This window comes from Hippocampus zosterae, chromosome 11 (assembly GCF_025434085.1).
Source record: "Hippocampus zosterae strain Florida chromosome 11, ASM2543408v3, whole genome shotgun sequence".
In the NCBI taxonomy this organism is placed as follows: Eukaryota; Metazoa; Chordata; class Actinopteri; order Syngnathiformes; family Syngnathidae; genus Hippocampus; species Hippocampus zosterae.
Window position 1 is genome coordinate 5,356,958 of NC_067461.1, and position 23,781 is coordinate 5,380,738.

The 23,781-nt window shown below is 44.1% G+C and overlaps 3 protein-coding genes across 6 annotated transcripts; all 3 read left to right on the plus strand.

The window, feature by feature from the left end:
• Window positions 1-1,096: 1,096 nt before the first annotated feature.
• Window positions 1,097-4,165, plus strand: marveld1 (MARVEL domain containing 1). Its single transcript, XM_052079920.1, has one exon. The coding sequence runs from the start codon at window positions 1,444-1,446 to the stop codon at window positions 1,939-1,941; it is 498 nt and encodes a 165-aa protein (XP_051935880.1). The 5' UTR covers window positions 1,097-1,443; the 3' UTR covers window positions 1,942-4,165.
• A 3,609-nt stretch (window positions 4,166-7,774) lies between these two features.
• On the plus strand, window positions 7,775-11,338 carry LOC127610138 (phosphoglycerate mutase 1-like). The gene is made up of 4 exons (XM_052079910.1): window positions 7,775-8,044; window positions 9,148-9,422; window positions 10,239-10,419; window positions 10,945-11,338. Exons 1-4 carry the CDS (start codon window positions 7,906-7,908, stop codon window positions 11,112-11,114), a joined length of 765 nt encoding a protein of 254 aa, XP_051935870.1. The 5' UTR covers window positions 7,775-7,905; the 3' UTR covers window positions 11,115-11,338.
• Window positions 11,339-12,137: 799 nt separating this feature from the next.
• Window positions 12,138-23,219, plus strand: slf2 (SMC5-SMC6 complex localization factor 2). 4 transcript variants are annotated; one of them, XM_052079855.1, is made up of 20 exons: window positions 12,138-12,290; window positions 13,167-13,207; window positions 14,437-14,843; window positions 14,962-15,001; window positions 15,700-16,907; window positions 16,982-17,052; window positions 17,142-17,249; window positions 18,125-18,292; window positions 18,756-18,861; window positions 18,927-19,014; window positions 19,226-19,367; window positions 19,655-19,742; window positions 19,816-19,992; window positions 20,996-21,090; window positions 21,179-21,266; window positions 21,353-21,466; window positions 21,957-22,034; window positions 22,114-22,200; window positions 22,341-22,409; window positions 22,616-23,219. In XM_052079855.1, the coding sequence occupies exons 1-20, from the start codon at window positions 12,181-12,183 to the stop codon at window positions 22,895-22,897; spliced, it is 3,567 nt and encodes a 1,188-aa protein (XP_051935815.1). In that variant the 5' UTR covers window positions 12,138-12,180; the 3' UTR covers window positions 22,898-23,219. The 4 variants fall into 4 exon arrangements, with proteins under 4 accessions (XP_051935815.1, XP_051935818.1, XP_051935816.1 ...); XM_052079858.1 differs by having other exon boundaries at window positions 12,166-12,294; XM_052079856.1 differs by having other exon boundaries at window positions 12,174-12,402.
• The last annotated feature ends 562 nt before the right edge of the window (window positions 23,220-23,781 follow it).

The following is a 23,781-nucleotide window of genomic DNA, read 5'->3' on the forward strand; positions in this document are numbered from 1 at the left end:
GGAAAACAGGCAGAATAGCGGCCCATGAGGACCGACTTTGGACACCCATGCCTTAAAATGTACCTGCCCATCTGTGACAATTCAATACATTAGTCATTCGCACAGATTTATTTTGAGTGATCTACAAGACGGCAGCATTGGCCTTCACAAAACAAAGCTAACGTTAAGCTACAGCTCAAGCGTTTGTGTTTGTTTTTAGCCATGCAACCTCAAATGGTCAAATGAGTGACCAGCAGTGCATGACAACGCCCATATGATTCATTTCTAATGTCAATATTGTTTATGGATGCCACATTTTTGGTTCATTTCCTCTCATTTAAAAGTTGGCTTTCCAAGATCACCGCAGAAGTATAAAAATACTTTCCACCCACTTTCAAATATACAGCCCACTTATGGGAATTCAGGACAATTAGTCATTGCCACAGAATTTAAACAGTGTGACCTTCAGTGTTACCAAAGAAAACAAGCTTGGAGAGACTGTTATGAACAATCGGCAGGTCCAAAGCTAAGGTACAACACTCGGGGAAGCTAACATTAGCATGTCTGTATACCATTTCTTGCTGCGTGACTTGATTAACTTGTTTTAGAAAACGTACATCAGACTGCATACTTCCACGAACGACCCAGTCCGAAGACAGCTGGGATAGGCTCCAGCACCCCCCCCCCCCCCCCTCGACCCTAGTGAAGATAAAACGGTTCGGAAAATGAATTAATGAAAATATTCAGAATCTTTGCAGTGATTTAACTTGGGGTGCAAGAGTTGAATCAGTAGGTCGTTTTACTTGAATGTTGTTAGGTATTTTTTTACAATATTGTACCCCCGCTAAAAATTATCAAAAAAATGGGGAAGAAACAGAAAAACTAAAAGTAAATAAATACATTGAAAAAAACGTTGGGTGGGGGGGTGGAGGGGGTCTGGAAATATAAAAATTCATGGGTGCCAAATCGTTTATATGCATCGACTTTAGTTTTGGCACAAGTATGGCACTGATGAAAAATGGTGCCCCCCCCCCCCCCCCCCACACACACTCCTCCACCCTCCAGCATTGAGCCCATGTCGGAAAGCGCATCCAAATGTGAGGGGCGAAGGAAGCGAGGAGCTCGCTTGAAATGTCGGACCGCCCTCCGTTTTTCGGCCAGCCCACCCCAACAACACAAACGCTACATTGAGCGGAGGAAAAGGAAAAGACTGAGCACACGACAAGACGACTTTTCATTTGAAAACCCCTCGGGGGAAAAAAAAAACAAAGAGTTCCTTTTTTCGGCAGGAGTTCGCTCCTTTGTCCATCCGCTGGCCTCCGATTTTTGCGGACTTTTTGCAGGCAAAAGTTTCCAGCTGTTTGCAGCTGGCAGACGCACCCGCCCTGCTCGGGAACAAGGCGCTCGTGGGAGGAGAAGGAAGGGGGTCTCGGGTTAAAAAAAAAGAGAGGGAGAAGAGAAGCGATGGCACCCCAGCAAGCGCAACCGCAGGTGAGGCAGCACATGGCCAAGTTCCTCCGGAGCTTCCCGGGGGTCACCCGCCTCCTGCAGATCGTTTTCGGCGCAGGCCTGTGGGTCACCATCGCCGCCAACAAGTACGAGGGCTCCATCCACTTCGTCCTCTTCGTGGCGGTGCTCTTCTGGCTCCTGTGCCTGGGCCTCTTCTTCGTCACGCTGCTCGACAAGCAGGACGCCGTGCCGGTGCTCGGCGGCCCCCGCTGGCTGTGCAGTAACCTGGCGCACGACGTGGCCGCCGCAGCGCTCTACGTGCCCGCCGTAGGAGTCATGGTGTACAAGACGCATCGCAATGCCTACTGTATGGTGGAGCAGTACAAGCATTTCTGTCTGTACAAGGTCTACCTGACGGCCGCCGTGTTCGCGTGCCTGTGTTGCCTTGCCTTCCTGCTCTCGGTGGTCTACGGCGCCTGCAGGAAGAGCCGAGGGGAGCAAACGGTCATCTGAGGCTTTGCAACTTTTACTTTTGTTTTTTTTTCTTCGTTTGTTTGTTTTTATTAACCACAGCAAGATGAGGAACAAGTTAACTTCACTGGATTTCTTTTAATCCATCAAATGCAAATGTTTTACAGTGTTACCAGCAAGGGGTGGGGAAACCTACGGCCGGTGGGCCGTAGAGAGGCTCCAATACCGTTTCCCTTTTTTTTTTTTAATTTAGCACATAGAGTGGTGGCTTGAATTACAAATTAAATTTCTTCAGACATTTCAGAAATCCGTTTTACTCAGATGATTGATTTTAAAAATAGATCATTAGTAAAATAGCTAATTGCTGGCAGAATATTTGGCTGCTTTATAATATTTTGTCCAATAGTATTTCTTTAATTACATCAGAAAAAAATGGCAGATTTTTGTGGAATGGGAGAACTTTTAAATGGCATATTTAAGAGCAGAAATTGGCACATAACCCATTTTGGCCTAATTTAAAACATCCAATTAACTTGGTTTGATTCAGAAATTACATCCTGGTGTGTCTTTAAGGGATGTGGCATAGTGTGTGACATCGGGAGCTTGAGTCGGGTTGGCCAGGTAGTGTGCACGTGAGCGTCTAGGTGTGAGTTGACACGACTGGCTCTGCTCGCCCAAATGCAAGGGCATTTCGCTACGTCAAATTTTGGCTTGCACCGCAAAGCACAAACACGACCAAGCGATGGCTCAAAATTTGAAAAACTGGAAGCACTTGTAAGTTGAGGTACCGCTGTATTTGACTGAAGAAAAATCTCACTACATAGCACCCCCCAAAAAATGGATACACAGGTTAGTTATTGTTAGTCTAATAGCATAATTGTCTAAGTCGTTTTTAACTTACTGTCACGTACCAGTCTGCTAGCTAAAAATTGTGTTGTTGTTGTTTGGGTTTTCTTCAGTTTGCGTGTCTAGATTTTCAGTCATCCAGGTCTTGCACATCAACAACGTTTGAACCGAAGCTACTTTTCTCTTTTTATTTGTTGAGTTTGATATGTGGGTGTTTTTTGTCTTCTTGTTTTTTGAAAAAACGTTCATAAAATGACTTGGGCAATTATGCTAATAGGCTAATGGTGTGTGCCTTCTGCCATCTAGTGGAAAAGCATTTCGTTTTTATGGTCTTGTTGCTGACCAACGTGCTATTCTTAAATCAGATGAAAAAGAAGTGTTATTTTAAAAAATCACTTGTAACACACAAATTCTTACTAAGATGTTGCATAAGGTTGTTATTTGGGAGCGGTGCCCTGCCCCTGCTTTTGAAGGTGCTTATAGGTCCACACAAGTGGACTGTTTTCATGCTTCCACAAACGGATACTTACTTTTTTTTTATTTCAAGGGAGGGGGTAGGGGGGGGGGTAAATATCGACTCTAGGGGTCCTCGGTTTACGGCAAAGTCCAGCGTCATAAAGTCATAATTACTTTAATATATGTTTATGAGAAGCACATCCGCCGTGTTCGGTATCTTGGCTCTGTTTTCCTTCCACATTCCCAAATCAAGCATGTTGGTTCATTGAAGTCTCTAAACTTTTTGGGCGTTAATGTGAACATGAACGGTTTTTTGTATGTAAATGTGTGCTGTGATTGGCTCTCTCCTCAAAGTCACCAACCAGCGATAGGAAAAGCGGTACGGAAAATGAATGGAGATGTCTAGAATATGACGATTATATTCAACCACTGCGCTAAACATTTGATCGCATGGCATTTTTAACATCATAATTGTCATAATTGTGCCTATTTGTATCCAAAACACTTTTAGGCTTTACATAGGAGACAATTTCAAATGGAATACTGGTGAATAACTGAGCGTATACTCTTACACCGTGCTGCATTTGTAACCTCAAAGCCATGAACTGAGTACCCCTTGTACTTTTTTCTTCCCATATGTCACTGTCGTAGGGAACATTTTGTCACATATAATGAGTGGTACAGCTGCAGAGTTTATTATATCCATTATCCTTTCTATATTATGTTTACATGTGGGGGGGGGGGGTTATGTACGAATGACACCTGGCAAACACATAACGGATGTTACGGTGCGCGTCTTTTTCAACTGTTTTCTCAGTGCCTTCTGTCACAATGCTGCCTACTCAAACCCTAAAGGTCGAGATGTGATTGACGCTGCCACAAGTGTATTGAACCAACAAGTGTTTTTATTGTCAAGCCAAAGATCCAAAAGTAGAAGAATAAAGAGCAGTAAGAGGATACGTGATTTTGATTTGTTCTGTGCTTTGTTTGTTTTTCATTGATTCATTCATTCATCTTCCTAACCGCTTGATCCTCACTAGGGTCGCGGGGGGTGCTGGAGCCTATCCCAGCTGTCTCCGGGCAGTAGGCGGGGGACACCTTGAATCGGTCGCTAGCCAATCGCAGGGCACACAGAGACGAACAACCATTCGCACTCACACTCACACCTAGGGACAATTTTGGAGTGTTCAATCAGCCTGCCACGCATGTTTTTGGAATGTGGGAGGAAACCGGAGCACCCGGAGAAAACCCACGCAGGCCCGAGGAGAACATGCAAACTCCACACAGGGAGGCCGGAGCTGGAATCGAACCCGGTACCTCTGCACTGTGAAGCCGACGTGCTAACCACTGGAATACCGGGCCGCTGTTTGTTTTTTGTTTTGTTTTTTTTTTTGCTTTGTTTTCACAAAGTCAAATTACGACAGTGAGGCCAGGACACTTTGGTGGCTTTGCCCCAAATGAAACACAGATTTTTGGCAAGCGACTTCCTATCGCGAGATTAAAAGCCTGAGCCAATCAGCAGGGATCATTTATACACTCCGGCCACATGAAAGGGCCTCTAAAGTGTCTCTGAGAGTGTCTAAATGATAGCAAGTATGTGTCTGTGTGTGCCTGTTTAAACCGGAAGAGCCTGTTGGGGGCTGTGGAGGTGGGCTGATTTGCGTCCAATGAAAACGGAGAATGATTCAATGTCTGAGCCTTTTCCAGTCATCTGCGAGCAAGTTGCGTGACTGCTAAATTTGGGGAGCCGCTTGTTTACACGGCGGTTTGACTTCCAAGTTGCACTCGTCTCAAAGCGACCGCCACGATTCTAGCAAATTGAATTGATCCGCATCAAGCTCAAAATATCACCATCATAAAACTTCAATGTGACACTCCCAACGCGGCAAGCACGAATGAAGGGTTAACGTCTGACCATCTGCGGGAACAGGATGTACATCTTGCACTTCTGAGAGCTAACACCCCCCCTGCCCCCCTTCTCTCACTCCCTTTCCGCCTTGTGAGACTTTTTTTTGCAACGGAGTATCCACAAGGTCCACGCCTCTGGGAGTAGACACACACACACTGCGAGACATGCATCCAATTAACCACATTCAGAATCGTCTGGGAGGCAACATGATGAAGGTGTTACAGTGATGATGCGCGTTGATAAGGACGAGGATTCCTCTCGTTACCGGTATCCACATCTGCTCAGATTTCCTATAAGTGCTGTCGAATTCAATTTCTGTACTCAAACTTCAAATATCAATTTATCTTTCATCTCGAATAACAAATTATGAATTAAAGTGGAGGCGGCCCGGTAGTCCAGTGGTTAGCACGTCGGCTTCACAGTGCAGAGGTACCGGGTTCGATTCCAGCTCCGGCCTCCCTGTGTGGTGTTTGCATGTTCTCCCCGGGCCTGCGTGGGTTTTCTCCGGGTGCTCCGGTTTCCTCCCACATTCCAAAAACATGCGTGGCAGGCTGATTGAACACTCTAAATTGTCCCTAGGTGTGAGTGTGAGTGCGAAGGGTTGTTCGTCTCTGTGTGCCCTGCGATTGGCTGGCAACCGATTCAGGGTGTCCCCCGCCTACTGCCCGGAGACAGCTGGGATAGGCTCCAGCACCCCCCGCGACCCTAGTGAGGATCAAGCGGTTAGGAAGATGAATGAATGAATGAATGAATTAAGGTGGATTTTATTTTCTGAAGTGTCACAGCTATAAATTACAATGCATGCTAAAATCTGTATTGTACAAGCATTTATAGATACAACTTAACAACAACAACAAGAAAAAAAGGGAAATGATCTCATAAACTTGGCGTGCTCTAAAAAAGTAAATATTTTGTTAATCCGTGTCAAAAAATATGTTGAGGGACACATAAATCATCTCTGATTAAAATTTGCTCCAAACCAGAGAAAATAATCCCGCCTATGTTGTTGTGCCTTGTGTTAGCACCCAGCTAGTAGACCTTCTTAAAGCAGTTTTGTGGTTGTTTTAAGTCCACAATTTATAATTCTCGTTGTTTTATGTTTACTTTGACAGTCAACTTTAACTGGGAATTGCTCTCAACATTTTTGTATGTTTCTTATCCTCACATGAAAACAAGATTAGCTGTGCCTTGTGTTAGCATTAATCGCAGACTTTTTTGGGGGGGGGGTGTTCTAAAAACATGTGTAATTGTCTTTGTTTTATGTTCAGTTTGATGCTTAACGCACTGAGAGTTGCGATAAACATTTCATGACTTTCTTTTCCTCACACTCAAACAAGATCATAATAGATTAACTGGATGGATGGACGGATGGATGGATTGGAGATCACCCGCATTTCTCCACCTCTTGCCCTTGCACAAAACATGAACACTACACCCATTCAGTAGTAATTGTCGACTTGTCAGGGGGGGAAAAGCTGCTGTAAAGCCACAAAAAAGAAAAGCTTTCACCATGTTCAGGAGCTATAAAACTGAAACATGCTACAAAGCCTCACTCTGCCAATTCATGGTTTACACATTCAGGAAGTGTCAAGCCGCGGTTCCTACTGGACGTTTTGTGCATAATTTTCTCTCACTCTCTCTCTTTCTCATGACTCAACCTCCCTCTCTATTCACTTGTTCACTGTGTGCTTTCCCGATGCCCTCCTCTGCCTCTGGTGTGGAATGTGCATCGCTGCAGTATGCGCTGCGAGAGCGTGGTTAAAGGGATGCTGAGCACTGTGAGTGCGGTGTCTGTGTTTTCATGTTTTTGTGGGGGTGAGGGAAATAAAAGTGGGTGTCAGCGGGAAGAAAAGAAAAAGCCAGAGACACTAGCAGTGGAGAAAGTACAGTACTGCCCTTCACTTTGGGTGTGGAGAAGAACGACTGGGTGCTTATTATTATTCACAGCTGCTGATTCAGTTGACTGGCTGAGTTACTGCACACGCACACAAAAACATCGACCTTTACTGGGGCACTTACAGTATCTTATGTTACCGGCGCCATAAGATGTTGATTTTTTTTTTTGCGTCATCTTGAGTTTACCAACCTGCTTTCTCCAGATGGCATTTCAAGCTGTTACAGAACCCGTTTTTTTCCCTTCTTTAGTTTAGCTTTCCTCATGACAGTCTTGATATTCATGGGACATACTGTATACACACAGCTATCCATCCATCCATGGATGGATGGATGGATGGATGGGACGCCGTTTCGTTACATAAGCCAGCAACCGGAAAGAGAAAAATACAGCATAACGTTAAACGTTCACTAAATTGCACTTTTTTAAACGTTATTTCCAGCATTTGTCTTTCTCTTTAATTCGTAATTATTACGTTAGTTTTGATTTTGTACTTAAATTTCTTAATTATGTCATTGTAATATATTTATTAACACGCTCTGTGTATTTATTTAGTTATTTAGTCATATTGTTGTTGGTTCACTTGAATCACGTCACTTAATGCTGCAGAATATTTCTTAAATATAATTTAAATATTTTTAAGCAATTCGTGTACGGCCAGACGTACAGTGTGAAGGTCAGGAAACGCCCACAGTCATCATTGGTGGGAAAAAGAAGAAAGTCATTTTTTACTGGAATCTCATTGGATAATAAAACCCGGAAGCGAGGTGGTGACCAATCGATTGGATAAAAGTCTTCACCGGAGCTGAAGTGGACGGCACCAGTTTGCTCGTTGTAATAACCTCCATCGAGACTGCTATATTCTCTCTCGTCTCATCGACGTTATTTTTCTGGATCGATAATGGCTGCCTACAAGCTGGTGCTTATTCGCCACGGCGAAAGCAACTGGAACCAGGAGAATCGCTTCTGCGGTTGGTTCGATGCTGATTTGAGCGAGACGGGGGAGAAGGAGGCGAGGAGAGGTGGACAGGCCCTGAAAGGTAAGCGAGGATTCATTTTAGCTGTATACTGTATATATTTTTTTCTGTAATTATACAGAACGTGTTGCGCATTATTCCCAATTGCGTAATCGCATCTCCACCCCTCTTCATCCTGATCACGTGACATCAAGATGAAGATCTGCAACATTTGGTATGAAGTAACCAAGTACAAATAAGAACTTACTCGCCAGGTTTATCTCGTACTTCCTACAATTTGAAGAAAGATGCCGTGGCAGGTTGGTATTGTGGCGCACGCTGGCATCATGTTTAATCATGGAACCCTATCAGATCGTAGAACATGCTCCAACAGGCTTTGACTTCACTGCGGTAACGGCACACTTCCATTCCCATTGAAAAGCTGCACTCGACAACAAGTGGAGGCATGCTGATTTTGCCTCCGTTTGAACTGAATAGAAAGAGCAAGTTCCACCGTGCAATTCTAAAAACTTTGTTGAAACTGCTATTACGTAGCCATAAAACATGTCATCAACATACATAATCTCAAATGTGTTTACAGCGGTACCCCGACAGAACCACCGTTGCGATGGGCATATATTCTTTGTCTTCTGCAAAGAAAAAGGCTGTTATAGTTTACAAAAACGAAAGAAATAACAAGTAAAAACGAAAATTGTAAATGACAACATTTTTTAAAATAACTAAAACTACATCTTGTGTTTACAAACCTGAACCTAGATTTCGAGTGCAAACTCATTTCGTTTTCATCTTTGTCAATTAATATCAGGTACATTTGTCTTCAATTAAACATGTCGATAGGTTGAACTTAATTTGCAAATCATTGTCTTCTGGTTTTATTTATGTGAAACACACCGTCCCAACTTAATTGAAATTGATTTTGTATTTGTTTCACTTTTACTGGATGGCCATACAAAAACAAGTGAAGTCTAATCGTCACCTGGAAATTTTAGGTTACTTTATTGCACGATGCATATTGTGATAGGTTTTATTTCATGTAGCACTCAAAAAATACAGCATATATAATAAATACATAATACAAATGACAGAACACTGACATCATGAAATTATCACAAAATTTGATTCTGAAAAGTCTAAAAACAGTGCCTCTTGTTCTTTAACCCCCTCAGATGCCAACTTTGAATTCGACATCTGCTACACATCAGTGCTGAAGAGGGCCATCCGGACTCTGTGGCTGGTCCTGGACGCCATCGACCAAATGTGGCTGCCCGTGCACCGCACCTGGCGCCTCAACGAGCGCCACTATGGCGGCCTGACGGGCCTCAATAAGGCCGAGACGGCCGCCAAGCATGGCGAGGCCCAGGTGAAAATTTGGAGACGCTCCTTCGACGTGCCTCCTCCCGCCATGGGCCCCGAGCATGACTTTGACGCTGTCATCAGCAAGGTGAGGTTGGGATGCAAACACCACACAGGGCTCAACCGTTGGTTTGTGAGGCAAGAGTACACATTGACCAACGCAAGTGTGTTCACCTCAACAAAAGAGGAGACTTCAACGTGACTGTTAACCTTAGCAACAGATAAGTGAAATCAGCTCTAACGTGACCCGTTGCTCTTGACCTGCAACAGTCTGAATGGTATTACCTAATAGCGTGTGTGAGGAGTTAATATATGACTGCAAAGAATGGGTTAAAGGTCAGCTTCGAGTCAAACTGGGAGCCGAGTGAACACTACTCGTCAGTGGTGGCAACTAACCACATTTTTAATTAATTGTCCAATTAATCAGTTGTCAGCATCGTGCTAAAAGCATCCATATCGGTTGTGGTTCACTGTACTAGACCTGTTTTGTTGCTGCACACCCGCGTATTTGTCATCACCTGGAAACAACAACATTGTATGTTCAATTGATTTATTGCAGTTTAGAGAAAACAACAACCAAAAAAGAAAATGTATCCATCCATTTCTAATTACCCTCACAAATCTGGCGGGAGTGCGGTAGCCTATCTCAGGCTTCATCGGGCTAGGCAGGGGACACCCTGAACTGGTTGCCAGGCAATCAATCGTAGGACACACATAGACGAATAATCACTCACAGTCACACCCACGGACAATCTGGCGTGTCCAATTAACCCTACCATGCATGTTTTTGGAATGTGAGATGAAAGCGGAGTACCCGGAGAAAACCCACACAGGCACGGGGAAAGCATGCAAGAAAAAAATCATGTACGGCAACGTTTTGACATTTTGTTGGTTCCCGGTGTAGGATCGGCGCTACGCGGACCTGACCAAGGAGCAGCTACCCACCTGTGAGAGCCTTAAGGACACAATCGCACGTGCGCTGCCGTTCTGGAACGAGGAGATCGCCCCGCAGATCAAACAAGGGAAGCGAGTGCTCATCGCTGCGCATGGAAACAGCCTGAGGGGCATCGTAAAGCATCTGGAGGGTGGGTAGACCTCTACAATGCTACCTCCCAACTTTCACATTAGGTTTTATTTTTTGGTTTGTATTTTTCTATTTTTAAATTATTTTTTTTAAGTTGCATGTGCCACATAATGGTAGCAAACGCCACAACAAGCATCAGATAGTGGGCAATTCTGGATACGCCAGCATGCTGAAGCAGCCCAGCTAACTGCCATGCCTACATGGCGGCCATGTTGGGAGGGACAATGTTCCCACCAAAGGCATTGCATTGACATTGAAATTAAGTCATAGCATGATAATTTTTCAAATTATTTTCATGAGGTTTACTTTTTTTGTTCGTGTCAAAGCGTGTGCTATCAATACATAACGAAATAATGAAAATAAAACTCTTTTTTACATGACCTATGTAATAATTGTCTAATTACGTGAAGTCAAGTCACCACTTTATATGATTGCGGAATTTAAAGAAAAACTTTGTCTACTCTTTCAAAAAAAAAAAAAAGACGCCACAATATCAATCCATATTTTTGTGCTGCTTTCCGTACAGGAATGTCTGACGCGGCCATCATGGAACTCAACCTGCCCACTGGCATTCCAATCCTGTATGAGCTGGACAAGAACCTGAAGCCCGTGAAGCCTATGCAGTTCCTGGGAGACGAGGAGACCGTACGCAAAGCCATGGAGGCCGTTGCCGCTCAGGGCAAAGTGAAGAAGTGAAACGACTGGAACATAAACAAGCCTCTCTCATGTCGCTAATCATTGTGTGTCTAGTTGGAACACTGTAATATGCCTGTGCTTGGGCATTAAGTCAATACAAGGTTGTTAAGACTGTAAATAAAATGCATATTAATATAGAAACATTAAAATGTCGTATTATAACGTGTTTATCCGCATACATCATTATGTAACTAATGATTAATTAAAATAGATGTTTGAACGTACTGTGTGTGTTTTGTGTATTAATCCATGATGATGTTTGTATGGCTTTTGATTGTGACATCAGATATAAGATATCCTTTATTTGTCCCACGCTGGGGAAATTTACAATTATAATATAATAGGCCCATTAGAATGCAAGATGTCAAAAAAGTATTGATGACATCACTCCCACATTCAGTTTATTGATCTTGTCATTTAGAGAATTGATTTGCAGAAATATAAAAACGGTCAACATACAAACAAAGGCCCAGTGCTTTTTTTGGTATCTCAATATTTTTATATAGCAGTACTTGCCCATCACAATAATACTGTATTCATTCAAACGCTGACAACTAGTATACTTTTTGTAAACTACCTGAACAGAAAAGGTTTGACACCCCAACATTCTTTTAATGTGCGTCATGGCATTAATGTTGTTGTGTTGTTATTGTTGTCTGGAATGTTGTCCAGTAGGGGAATATGTGGCCTGCGCTGCTAATAACGCTGTACTAGTTGCCAAATCCATTACCGAAAGAGCAAAACATAAATAATCAGATTTTCCCAGTTAAATTTTGGGTCTATAAACCATTTGTCGAACACGTGTTGCCATTTCATGTGTAATGTCATTACCTGAAATTGAGAGTAAAAAGGTTCCACTTCTGTCGTCGTTTTGTTTCTTTATTTTACCACTATAGTGGATGTTTGAGAAATATTAAATGTAATTGGCCAGCAGGTCCGTCGTCTGCCTTCATCACGTCAGCACAACGAAGAGTGTATGCAAAGCCGAAGAAGAAAACCTCGAAAAGACTACAGGGCCCATAATGCAGTGCGTGTAAAATCGGTGGTGGACCACTTTGAGCGGGTGATGAAGCAACGACGATACTTCCGCTTTTGCAGCCGTTGGCACATGACTATTGCGAGGTACTCCTCCCCCCTCAAAATGAAAACTGGGACTGAAAATAAAGGAGATACTTCGTGAGTAAGCGTCCGGCCTTTTGAAAATCGCCGATTTAACCCCTTTCGTGATAGCGTTTACTGGCTTAAGCTAGCTTCAACGAGCGCTTCCAGCTTGCGTAGTGCATGCAAGGTTCGTTGCAGTTCCACATTGTGTTTTCTCCTGGGTGCGGTGCGAAGTCTATTCAACAAAAGGGCTTTAAATCATAACAGTGCAGCGTGAACTTCACAAGAGTTAACGGTCGAAGGCTCGCAGTGGGTGCTTAGCCGACGCGCGTGTGCTTTATTTAGAACGCCGAATGTCTGAGCTCTTGTGTTCACTCGACAAACGTTTCAAAACATTTGTAGTTGTCGGGCGGTTGATGTCGTCGCGCGCCGTGATTGGCCATGCAAGACGGGTAGCAACATGGTCGGTGCGCAGGAGTGTTGTGACGTTGAGTCTGCTAAGCCCCTATCCGACTGAGCGGCGAACGATTGGGAGCGATTTTGGAGGCAACTAATGTTGCGTTCGAGGTCGCAAATGCTTGCCTAACGTTCGCCAGATGTTTTACGGTGCTCACCAATACCGTTCGCGAACATTTGCGACCTTGAACGAACTCTGACACGAACATTCATTTTATTACCTTCCCCAACAGTCACGGTTGTTTGCGTCTCAGGATAGGATGTGCTAGATGTTGTTTTACTACTGTACAGTGGACCACTGCTATTTGTGAATTTGCATTTTTAATTTTTTGGGACCCATCCTCCATGTGTGTTTAGGCTACCGATGTCCATACGGAGACTTAATCTAACAACCCCCTCACCCCTGTGTAGTTATGGAGACTTAATCTAACACCCCCGCCCCTGTGTACCGGTAGTTATTACTTTTTTGTAACATTGACTTTTTTTTGTTTGCAGGGCGCTTAAGAATGCAGAATACAATTCCCCGAGATGTAAAGGTGGGTCAAAGAAAGATGCATAATGAGTGCTGTTTCTTACTTGCGATCCGGAAAATATTTTCATTGCAAATTGCTAATATACACTTTGAGGATTGCAATTCTGATTGTACTGATTAATTGTATTGCTGAGCATGAATTTTACGCTCAACCTAAACTGAAGTACACTTTAAACAAACCACATACAGTAACTTTGCCTTAAGTTCGTCCGCAATCTTAACACTTCGTTGCCCAGGACAAATGCTTCTGATGTGGTTTTTGGTTCAGATCATTGACACATGCAGACGTGTGTCTCTGCTGCATTTTGATGGACTTTGACCAGCCTCAGTCCACTCCTTCTTGTAAAGCGCATGCAGACTTGTTTCTCGCCATTGCTTGGCATGGCTGCGGTCAACCCTGTCACCTTTGCACCTTTTTGTGTCACATTTTCCCCTTCCTCGAGATCATTTAAAAGATGAGAGAAACCTCTGAAGGTGTTTTGCATAAAATTGTGACGCAGAAAGTAAATGGGCTGTAACTCATAGTGCTTTTCTACTTTGGGTACTCAAAGCGCTTCACACTGTTACCTCGTTCAGCTAAGGATGACACAGCATCAGGAGGTTCAGTGTCTTGTTCAAGGATACCTTGACATTGTTGCTATGGCTGGGGATCGAACCACCAACCTTTGGCTTGGGAAACATCCACTCCACTCTACCACTGAGCCATACCGCCCTGGAATGCACAACAACAACATTGAAACAAATAAAGACTTGAAATATTTAAATGAACCGATATAGTAAGTCTTATTTTTTGAAACACATTATTGAAATAATAATTCCAATTTTTGGAGGGGCACTGACCTGAACATATGGACACAAATGCCAGCAACAAATGAACACTAATCATTAAACAATACTGTAGTCACAGGCATGTATTCTTTATCCTCTCCCTTAAACAACTATTACTCTAGCATAGTTGTAAATCTTCTGAACTTCAGGGCTCTCTCAGGGGCAGCTCTTGAGGAAAGTGTGGGCAGTTTATGAATACGTGACACAGTCGGTTGTTTTAAAATCATTCTAATCTATAAGTTTGTAGGTACCCGTGGCTGGGAAAAGCAAAGTGTGGCGAGCCTCTGTCCCCAAACTACATGATTACAGTCGATTAATGTTCTGCCACTATAACGTCAAAGCTGGTCGGTGACCACACGGAGCCCCCCACGCCATTTCACTTTTTTTTTCCCCCCCTTCTTCTAGAAACTCCAATGAAACCCTCTCAGATCGCTAACCGTCTCGTAGCCCCGCCCAGGAGAATGTTGCCGCTCCTCAGCCCCGACTTGTGCCACGGCTCACCTTCGCCATACGAGCCGTCCTGTTGTCTCATGCCAGTTCGCTCATTAGAGTCGCACCGTCCAGAGTACCGCAAGTGGCTTTCGGGGCTGCGACTGAGCCCACTGCAGCAACCCCAACCTCCAGTCACTGTTGCTAAAAAACACGACGGGGCGCAAGGCGGTCGGCCAAATATTTCCCGCGATGAATCCCCTCATCCCAGGAAGGACTTAAACACTTGCTATCCCTCAGTACACAACGGGAGAGAGCATAAATCCATGGCGGCGTCGAGCTTGGGAACAAGTGCCTCTGTACAAAGAGTGCAGTCAACAAAGGTACGTGATAACATATGAACTGATAAGTGCAGTTCTGGTAATAGAAAGCACATCTTGTTACAATAATGTTGAATTGATCTCTTACTGGAAAAAAAAAATGCTCTCTTTGCTCTTTTAGGAACTTTTGTCCACACCTTCAAGTAAAAAATCCATTCCAGGTAATAAATATTTCAGATTTGAGTCGTTGGTGAAAATTAGTGAAAGTCAAAAGTAATTCAGGGCGGCCCGGTAGTCCAGTGGTTAGCACGTCGGCTTCACAGTGCAGAGGTACCGGGTTCGATTCCAGCTCCGGCCTCCCTGTGTGGAGTTTGCATGTTCTCCCCGGGCCTGCGTGGGTTTTCTCCGGGTGCTCCGGTTTCCTCCCACATTCCAAAAACATGCATGGCAGGCTGATTGAACACTCTAAATTGTCCCTAGGTGTGAGTGTGAGCGTGGATGGTTGTTCGTCTCTGTGTGCCCTGTGATTGGCTGGCAACCAATTCAGGGTGTCCCCCGCCTGCTGCCCAAAGACAGCTGGGATAGGCTCCAGCACCCCCCGCGACCCTAGTGAGGATCGAGCGGCTCGGAAGATGAATGAATGAATGAAAAGTAATTCACTCCTCCCTTAAAAATGATTGCACGGATTTTGTTTTTAATGTCGACTTTAAAATCATTGTAATTGAATTAATACAATTTTTTTTTAAATCATGAATTTATTACATTGTACGACTTTTTTGTTTGTTTGTTTTAAACCAAGCCTGTAATTGATGTGGCCCCTCTGCCCATTTGAAAAACTAAAATGTGGCCCTTGAGCACTAAAGTGTGGCCACCTCATGTGCCACTGCTGTAGTCAAAGAAACATTTTGTTTGTTTTCAGTTGCAAGCTTGGACCACACACTCCAGAAGCGGCGTAGGGAGTGCGAGGACAGCGACACCAGCGTCAAGAAGCCTTGTGTTCGAGAAGAGCCGCCAAAGCCGCCGCCCAAGAGTCCTTCAAGGACGTCCCCGGCATCCCTCCAGCCACAAATTCCAAAAGAACAATTTGCATCATTGGGTCCGTCGCCCAAATTCAAGCCCGACCTGTTGCCCTCCACGCGGTCCAAACCCGACGTGAGAAAACGACCTTTTTTAGGGGCGAGGCAGCTCTTTATACATTCCATTCACGGTAACGTCATCCAATTGGGATCCTTTTCCAAGCACACCGGAGATGTTTTCAAGACAACAAGCGAGGAACATGACAAAAGGGAAAAAGCAAATGCTGACCCCAAACGCATCAGTCCACCTCACTTCAGCCCTCCTCAGCAATCCCAGCACGGTTCCTCAGAATCGGAATCGCTCAGGACTCTGAAACGCACGTTTCACGACGTTCACCATGAATCACCCTCCAAGTTCAATTCTTCTCCGGGCCCTCCGCCAGCAAAACGGAAGAAACTGCGCCGGCGGAGGAGGACCATTCCCAGCGACTATGACGAATTGTTCACCCCAGACGTCATCGTCAGTTCTGTGCCGAAGACCGCCAAGGGCAGAACAGATGACGAGACGGAGAAAAGACCGCCGGGATGCGGCGCCGCCGTCCAAAGTTCGGAGAACTCTTGTCGGAAGGGTAAAGACTCTGGAGTCGCTCAGGAGACCTCATCAAAACACCCCCACATTTCCTTGCCAAGTGTGTCATTAGTCACGTTAAATAGCAAGTCCTTGAAGTCCACGTACGGAAAAGGCAAAGACTGCTCTGTCCCTGCGCCACGCAGGCACTCGACGCATGAAAGCCTGAAACACGACGACAAAAACAAAGCCAGGCTACCTTCCACGCCCCGCCGCTCCCGCACTCCTCCACTCAACGGAAGCGAAGGGCGCGTGCGGCCACACACGGATCAAGCGGATTCTGTGGACGAGGACCTGGACCTGAGCCTGGGCATTGCTTTTGATTTGGAATCAAGCCAGACATCCCAAAGCAGTGAGGAGGAGCAGCTGGTGTCCTTGCAGGAGATCATGAATCACGTTCGCAAGAGCCCAGCTGCACCGGACAAGGGCGCCGCCTTCTCAGAGCCGAGCACACCTGGAGCTTCCAGCAATCCCTTTAAAGCTGTAAGAGCCTTATTTTTTTTTCTAAGCATTTCTTTATCATATTTGGATAGCTTACGTGTGTTTTCCTGCTGCAGCCAACCGTGACAAGAGGCTACTACAGGAACAGCCTGGACCAGATGCTGAAAGAGATAGACAACCAAAAGAAGTAAAAGCGACACTTGGAATGGTTTGGTACTTAGTTGTAAAAAAATGGGGTCATCACATTTTTGGTCACCGTGATTCGTGTGCCTAAAGGGCCAAAGAGAACGAGGCGCAGCTTCGTAGCTCGTGTGACGAGGAGTTGTCGAGAGTGGCGGAATACCAGGAGGAGGAGAACCGCGACGAGGGCTCCAGCGAACGACAGTACGCTGCGCATACACACAAGACGCTTTTGTACAGGCTGTCGACGCCCTTTTTTTTTTTTTTTTGTAATCCCTTACGCCTTTTTTTTCTTAAAATCCCGGCTCACTCGCCTGTTATGGGTCCCAGCTCACTTGCAACCTCAATGAAGAGAAGGAAACAAAAGTCCACTAGCTTAAATGCTAATGCTGTACATAATGGGAGAAGCTATAGGCAGGCTAATGGATATTAGCGTCATTGTTTGAATCGTTATGAACAACTGCTTCTAATTTACTGGCACAAACCATCAGCAAGGTTGTAACATTACCCACCGGCTGCACAATTATGGCCAAAAGGATCATGGCGATTATTTTGATCAATATTGTAATTGCGATTAGTAATCACAATTATTCATCGTGTTCAAGAAAACATCTTTTTACAACAACAACAAAAACAATAATTGAACTTTTAAAAGGGCTATCTTTTTCTTTATATTGAGAAACAATATAAAAAAATATATATATATTTTTTTACAACGGTCTAAATAAATATGTATTTAGGGAGTGCGATCACAAAGTCCAGACAAGCTGTTTATCGCTTTGGCACTCGTTCCTCACCATGATGCTCTTCATCTCCAATTTTTGCTGTACTTTCTTCCCTCTTTCAAAAAAAAAGTTATTTTGAGTTTTGGACCCCAATATTTTGTGGTGAAAGCAGTGTCACCGTGCCTCAAGTATTTTATTGTGTGGCCCGTCGGATTCTGATGCTGTATGAAAGCAAACAGTTGCTGACAGATAATATTAACGTGACTATCTGTGCAAAATAGTTTGCTGAAAAGAGATCATTTCAATTTATGATGATCGTAGCAATCTTTTTTTTTTTTTTTTTTTAAATTCCAGGGAATTCCTGCAGCGCGACTCCCTTGAGTCCACTGCCATCAGAGAGGTGCCTCCTGGAGAAGCAGTGTTCCACCTTGACAAGTTTGGCCAGATCTTCAATCAGGATTCGCTGCAGCTCAGACGATGCGCGGTCAAACCGCAGAGCACGGCGCAGAAAACACTTCTGTGGTGTGTTGCCTTTTACTCGTCAAACAATTTGGAAACACAAACGGTCTCCGACACGTTATGATAATGCTCGGCTGTGATCTGAAAGTCTTTGCATGTTATTATGCATCATCCCCATCATAAAGCTGACTGAGAAAAAAAAATAGCCAACATGTGCCAAGCTGTTATTGGGGCAAAAGGGGCCTGCTTGAAGAATTTACATTACAAAACATTCTGTTTAGGGGTTTTATATTATTTCTTCATAATGTAGATTTTTTTAAAAAATGATGCTATCTAGCACTAAGCTAACTAGTGTTAACCAACTTTTCTCCTCTCGTATTCTGTTTTTCTGAGCATTTTTTGCTGCTATTTTTTTTTTGGGGTCGGGGGGGGGGGGGGTCAGCAGACATTAATTTGACACAACACAATATTAATTTGACAATCTCCATAATTACTTTTTGCACATTCTTCTGTTCTCCTTGGCCAGGTCCAGCTCAGCTCAGCTAAAACTGCACTTGATTGTCGGCTTGTTCCAGAAAGCTTACTGTTCTCAGTCACCCTGCCCGCCCCAAATCACAGATTTCCTCTTTAAGGTAGGCCCTCTCGAGCGCTACCAATGAATCAACGAGAGACAAAAGCATATTTTTCTTTTTGTTAGATGATGTCAGTGCATTCTGAGAGGATGTTGTCTGAAAAGATGCTGCAGGCTCTCTGTGACATCGCCGGCTCAGCCGCCTATAATATCGGTCAGTAAAAGTCTCCGAGACTTTCCATTGTTATAGATTAGAATTTATGGGAGTTCATATTTTGTCAAGATATCTGCTGATGGAAAAAGCATTTTTGATACAGTTCCAAAATTCACTTAGCTTGTACAACTTCCCATGGAAATTTATCGGAACCACGATCACCATACGCTGTTTTCATGTCTTCATTTGATGTTGTCGCTGCCTTTCTCAGTGAAAAACAAAAGCTGCGCGTATACCGTGTGGGTGCCCGCTTTGGCTGACTTAACCTTGGTGCTGATGAACATGGGCGTTGCGTTTGTGACGCTGTTCCCGTTTGAAAACTTGCAGCCTGCGTTCACCGAGGGAGACTTGCTGTAAGTTGTGCTCTCTATCAAAAAGCCTTTCTTTTTTTCCCAAAAATTTTACTTTCCAATATACAGACTGAAGGGTCGACTCACTTTTATAGCCAGAGATTTAGACTTTTGGTCATGTGTGCAGTCATTTTAATAGGACAGTAAACTTCCAGCGATATACAAGCTGGACACTGGCTTTCTTACGTGATATTATTTTTTTCATTTCGTCAATGTTTAAAATATTCACCCAAAAATGTGAGGGGTGCACGAACCTTTGTGAGATACCGTGTGTGTGTTTTTGGAAATAGGAAGAACGTCTACGTTCACAGCGAAGGTCCCCCTTGCAACAAGGAATGCAACACGTTCCCGGAACACAATTGCACCAACATCTTTAAGGTGATAAGAGAAGGCAGAATTCACTTCAAACCCTGAACACAGAGCTAATTTTCTCCTTTTTCTTTTGAAACAGTACCTGTCGTACTGCATGAGCATGTGTCCAAAGGCATACAGCGACTACGAGCTGCTCTTACTGCTGACCGTGATGGCTCGAGTGGCTCTGGATGCTCAGTTCATCCCACTTGCCGGTGTGGAGATTAACACGCTGCTCACTAAAATAGTGAGCAACATCAGGGACTGGGACACAATGGTCAGTTGTGCACGTGTTGTCATTTGACACGCTTTGTCTAAACCCGGTGGTGCCCCAAAATATCGCCCGGTGCCATTTGTGTCTGTTTTTCAACGGCCTGTGAAGCACACCTTGTGTATTCCAAAAAAGAAAGGAAAAAAAAACATACCTTAGTTTTTCAGTCTGCTGTCTTAATGCTAATGCTAATTAGCGCCTCCTGTGTGGTTTGGGTCTGTTTTTCAACGGCCTGTGAAGCACACCTTGTGTATTCCAAAAAAGAAAGGAAAAAAAACATAGCTTAGTTTTTCAGTCTGCTGTCTTAATGCTAATGCTAATTAGCGTCTCCTGTGTGGTTTGGGTCCGTTTTTCAACGGCCTGTGAAGCACACCTTGTGTAGTCCAAAAAAGAAAGGGAAAAAAAACATAGCCTAGTTTTTCGGTCTGCTGTCTTAATGCTAATGCTAATTAGCGCCTCCTGTGTGGTTTGGGTCTGTTTTTCAACGGCCTGTGAAGCACACCTTGTGTATTCCAAAAAAGAAAGGAAAAAAAAACATAGCTTAGTTTTTCAGTCTGCTGTCTTAATGCTAATGCTAATTAGCGTCTCCTGTGTGGTTTGGGTCCGTTTTTCAACGGCCTGTGAAGCACACCTTGTGTAGTCCAAAAAAGAAAGGGAAAAAAAACATAGCCTAGTTTTTCGGTCTGCTGTCTTAATGCTAATGCTAATTAGCGCCTCCTGTGTGGTTTGGGTTTGTTTTTCAACGGTCTGTGAAGCACACCTTGTGTATTCCAAAAAATAAAGGAGAAAAAAACATAGCTTTCAGTCTGCTGTCGTAATGCTAATGCTAATTAGCGTCTCCGGTGTGGTGCTTTAACCGTCGGAAGTAACGGATTGCGCACAAAGTGCATCAACAACGTGTACCCTTACAGTATGGCAGTACACAGTCCCGTCTCTGTCAAGTTTGTCAACACAGAACGTGCGTTATCATTTGTGCATGTGCTTCATTTTTTTTGTTTATGACCGTTAGCTCCCCAGAATGTGCCAGACCCTCACCGACCTGACGGATGACCACCACAACATGTGCCTTCTGGTTCAACTGCTGCCTGACAACACTCGCGGGAAGTAAGATTTTTTTTTTTCATAGAGGCTTGATTCTGAAATTATGCTGTCCATTAACTTTTTTTTTTGTTTTTTTTTTCTCCCTTCATAGATGCCTGCGCCAGCATCTCAGTCTGTCGATGATCTCCAAACTCTTAGACGGAACGAGTCGATACCGACCAACCGGAATGGAAGTTAAGGTTGTTGTTTGTCACCTTTAATTTCAATGGAACTTTTGTGTTGTGATTAATGTCATCAGTCAACCGTCCTTCTGTCCTACGCGTAGCTCGCCGTGCTGAAGCCATACGTACCCGCTATGCAACCCTCCTCCTTGCGCCGTTTCATGACCACCTCCAGCGTGAGTTCTACAGAGGAGGATGTGATGCTCCTGGATCAGCAGGTGAGAGTGCAGGCGGGTATTATCATGGTATAAAACCTCATTAGTCTCATTCTAAGGGGGTGTTTTTTTTTCTTTTCTAACTATATAAAACTCTTAAAAAATGTTCCGGGGTGGCCCATGGTCCAGTTAGCGCGTTGAACTCACAGTGCAGAGGTCGTGGGTTCGATTCTGGCTCCGGCCTTCCTGTGTAAAGTTTTGAATTTTCTACCTGTGCCTGTGTGGGTTTTCTCCGGGTACTCCGGTTTCCTCCCACATTCCAAAAACATGCATGGCAGGTCTGATTGAACACTCTAAATTGTCCCTCGGTGTGATTGTGAGTGTGAATGGTTGTACCTCTCTTTGTGCCCTGCAATTGTCTGGCAACCGGTTCAGGGTGTCCCCTGCCTACTGCCCAAATAGGCTCCAGTAACCCCCCCCCCATATTATTATTGTATGCATTTATAAAAGCCAAATTCCTTCATATGCCCCCTTTTAAATGTTTGTGTTTCAGTCCTACTACCTCTGCTACAGCCTTCTGACCTTGACAAACGAAGCCTCCAATTTCCACTTCTTCCCGACCCATCAGAAGGTACGAGGAGTTGCACGTATGAGTTACAGTGTGGCAGTCGCACCGACACGCCCCCATTTGCTTTCGTCGCCCCACTCAGGAGCACCTGCTGACTCTCTGCTCGGATCTGAGAGCGCACATCATGTGTCACATCAGAGAGAGCGAAAAGTGTCTGTACAGGAGTAAGGTGAGCGTTGTGACCGTCAACGTGCGATGCTCGTGCGTCCTAATTTAATTTGTTTTCATGGGTTTGTCACTGACACGTTATCGCACATGAACACTTAGTTAAGCTCGTGGCGCCGATGTGTCTGTACCTGTGTTCTGCAGGTGAAGGATCTGCTTGCAAGGATCTACACCAAGTGGCAGATGATCCTCCAGCGCATCCAGCCTCTCCATGTAAACCTGTCACATGCTCTTGCATGACATTTAAACTGAACGCAATGTAACCACGTTCGACCACAATCCGTCCTAAATTCCTGCCACAGGCCAATATGTCACCGTCATAAAGTCATTTTTTGAAGGGGAACTAAACCCTTTTCTTTAAATATGTATGTTAATTGTTTTAAATGTCACTAACACAATCTTCATTGTCTCTCACACAGTCTAAGCTTTGCGACTACTGGAAGCCCTCGTCCGTGGGAAGCTTGACGAGCCGCCAAAAGGAGAGCGAAGGTTCCCGTGAGCGGCGCACGAGTGGCGAGAAGGCAGAAGAAGAGAAAGCCGAAGAAAAAGTGACCAAGGAGGAGGCGAGCAAATCGAGCGACAATTTCTCCTCCCACGAGGAGGAAGGTGCCGAGCACAATAACAACAGCAACCAGTCGGGAGCTCGAACCACGCCACAGACGCACGGGCAAATAGTTGCCATCGGGTTAACACACACGTGAAAAATCACAACAGGTGGTCTTTGCTGCATTGCAACATTTCGTAATGGGTCATTTCCCTCAATGCTATGACTCGATTTGCACTGCTTAGCCTGAATCCGGACATGAAAGATTTATGGTCCAAACTGCACATTCGCTGCCCATAATATTGGGTACACTTGAACAGCCTCGCGGCATCCAGTATTGTTGAGTGTATTATTCATACCTCAAGGTCTTTAATTTGTGTTCTTGTGGATTGCAGTGTTGACACACTGGGTCTCGTTACAATGCACTACAGGTGTACCGAATGTTTTGGGCAGTTTTTGTGGGAAAACCTTTTTTTTTTCCTCAGGTGGTCATATTCTGCTTGGTTATTTCAGGAATCTTGACCGTTGAATTATTCATGTGTGTATTGTATAGTCTGTTTGACAAATCTATTTTTTTCTTTTCTACAACATTTTTGTACATTATGGGACCTTTTTATTTTGAAAAAATGTTTGCACCTGAAAGAAATGGAAAGACATTCTGATCATCGCCCCGAAGGTCAAATTATTTTATGGCAGTCGTGATCACCGCTTGTTAGTTCCATGTGGATTTTCGATATGTCACTCGAAAACTATGAGCATACCAAAAAAATGCCCCAAGTAAATAATCCCCAGAATATGAGTCATTTATTTTTGATTTAGCGTTTCCTACTTTTTGAAATACTGTATAGAATTGTATTTAATGAAAGAGACGTTGGTTCTTTTCTGCAAGATTGCTACGTTAATGTAAATTCTCGGGGTTGGAGTTGTTTCATTGATCCTGTTATTTAAGAACTTTATATTTGTTGTCCGACACAGAAAATAAACTGTTTACAAAAAACTCATTGCAGTCCTGCAAATCTTATCAGTAGAAACAGATTAAAG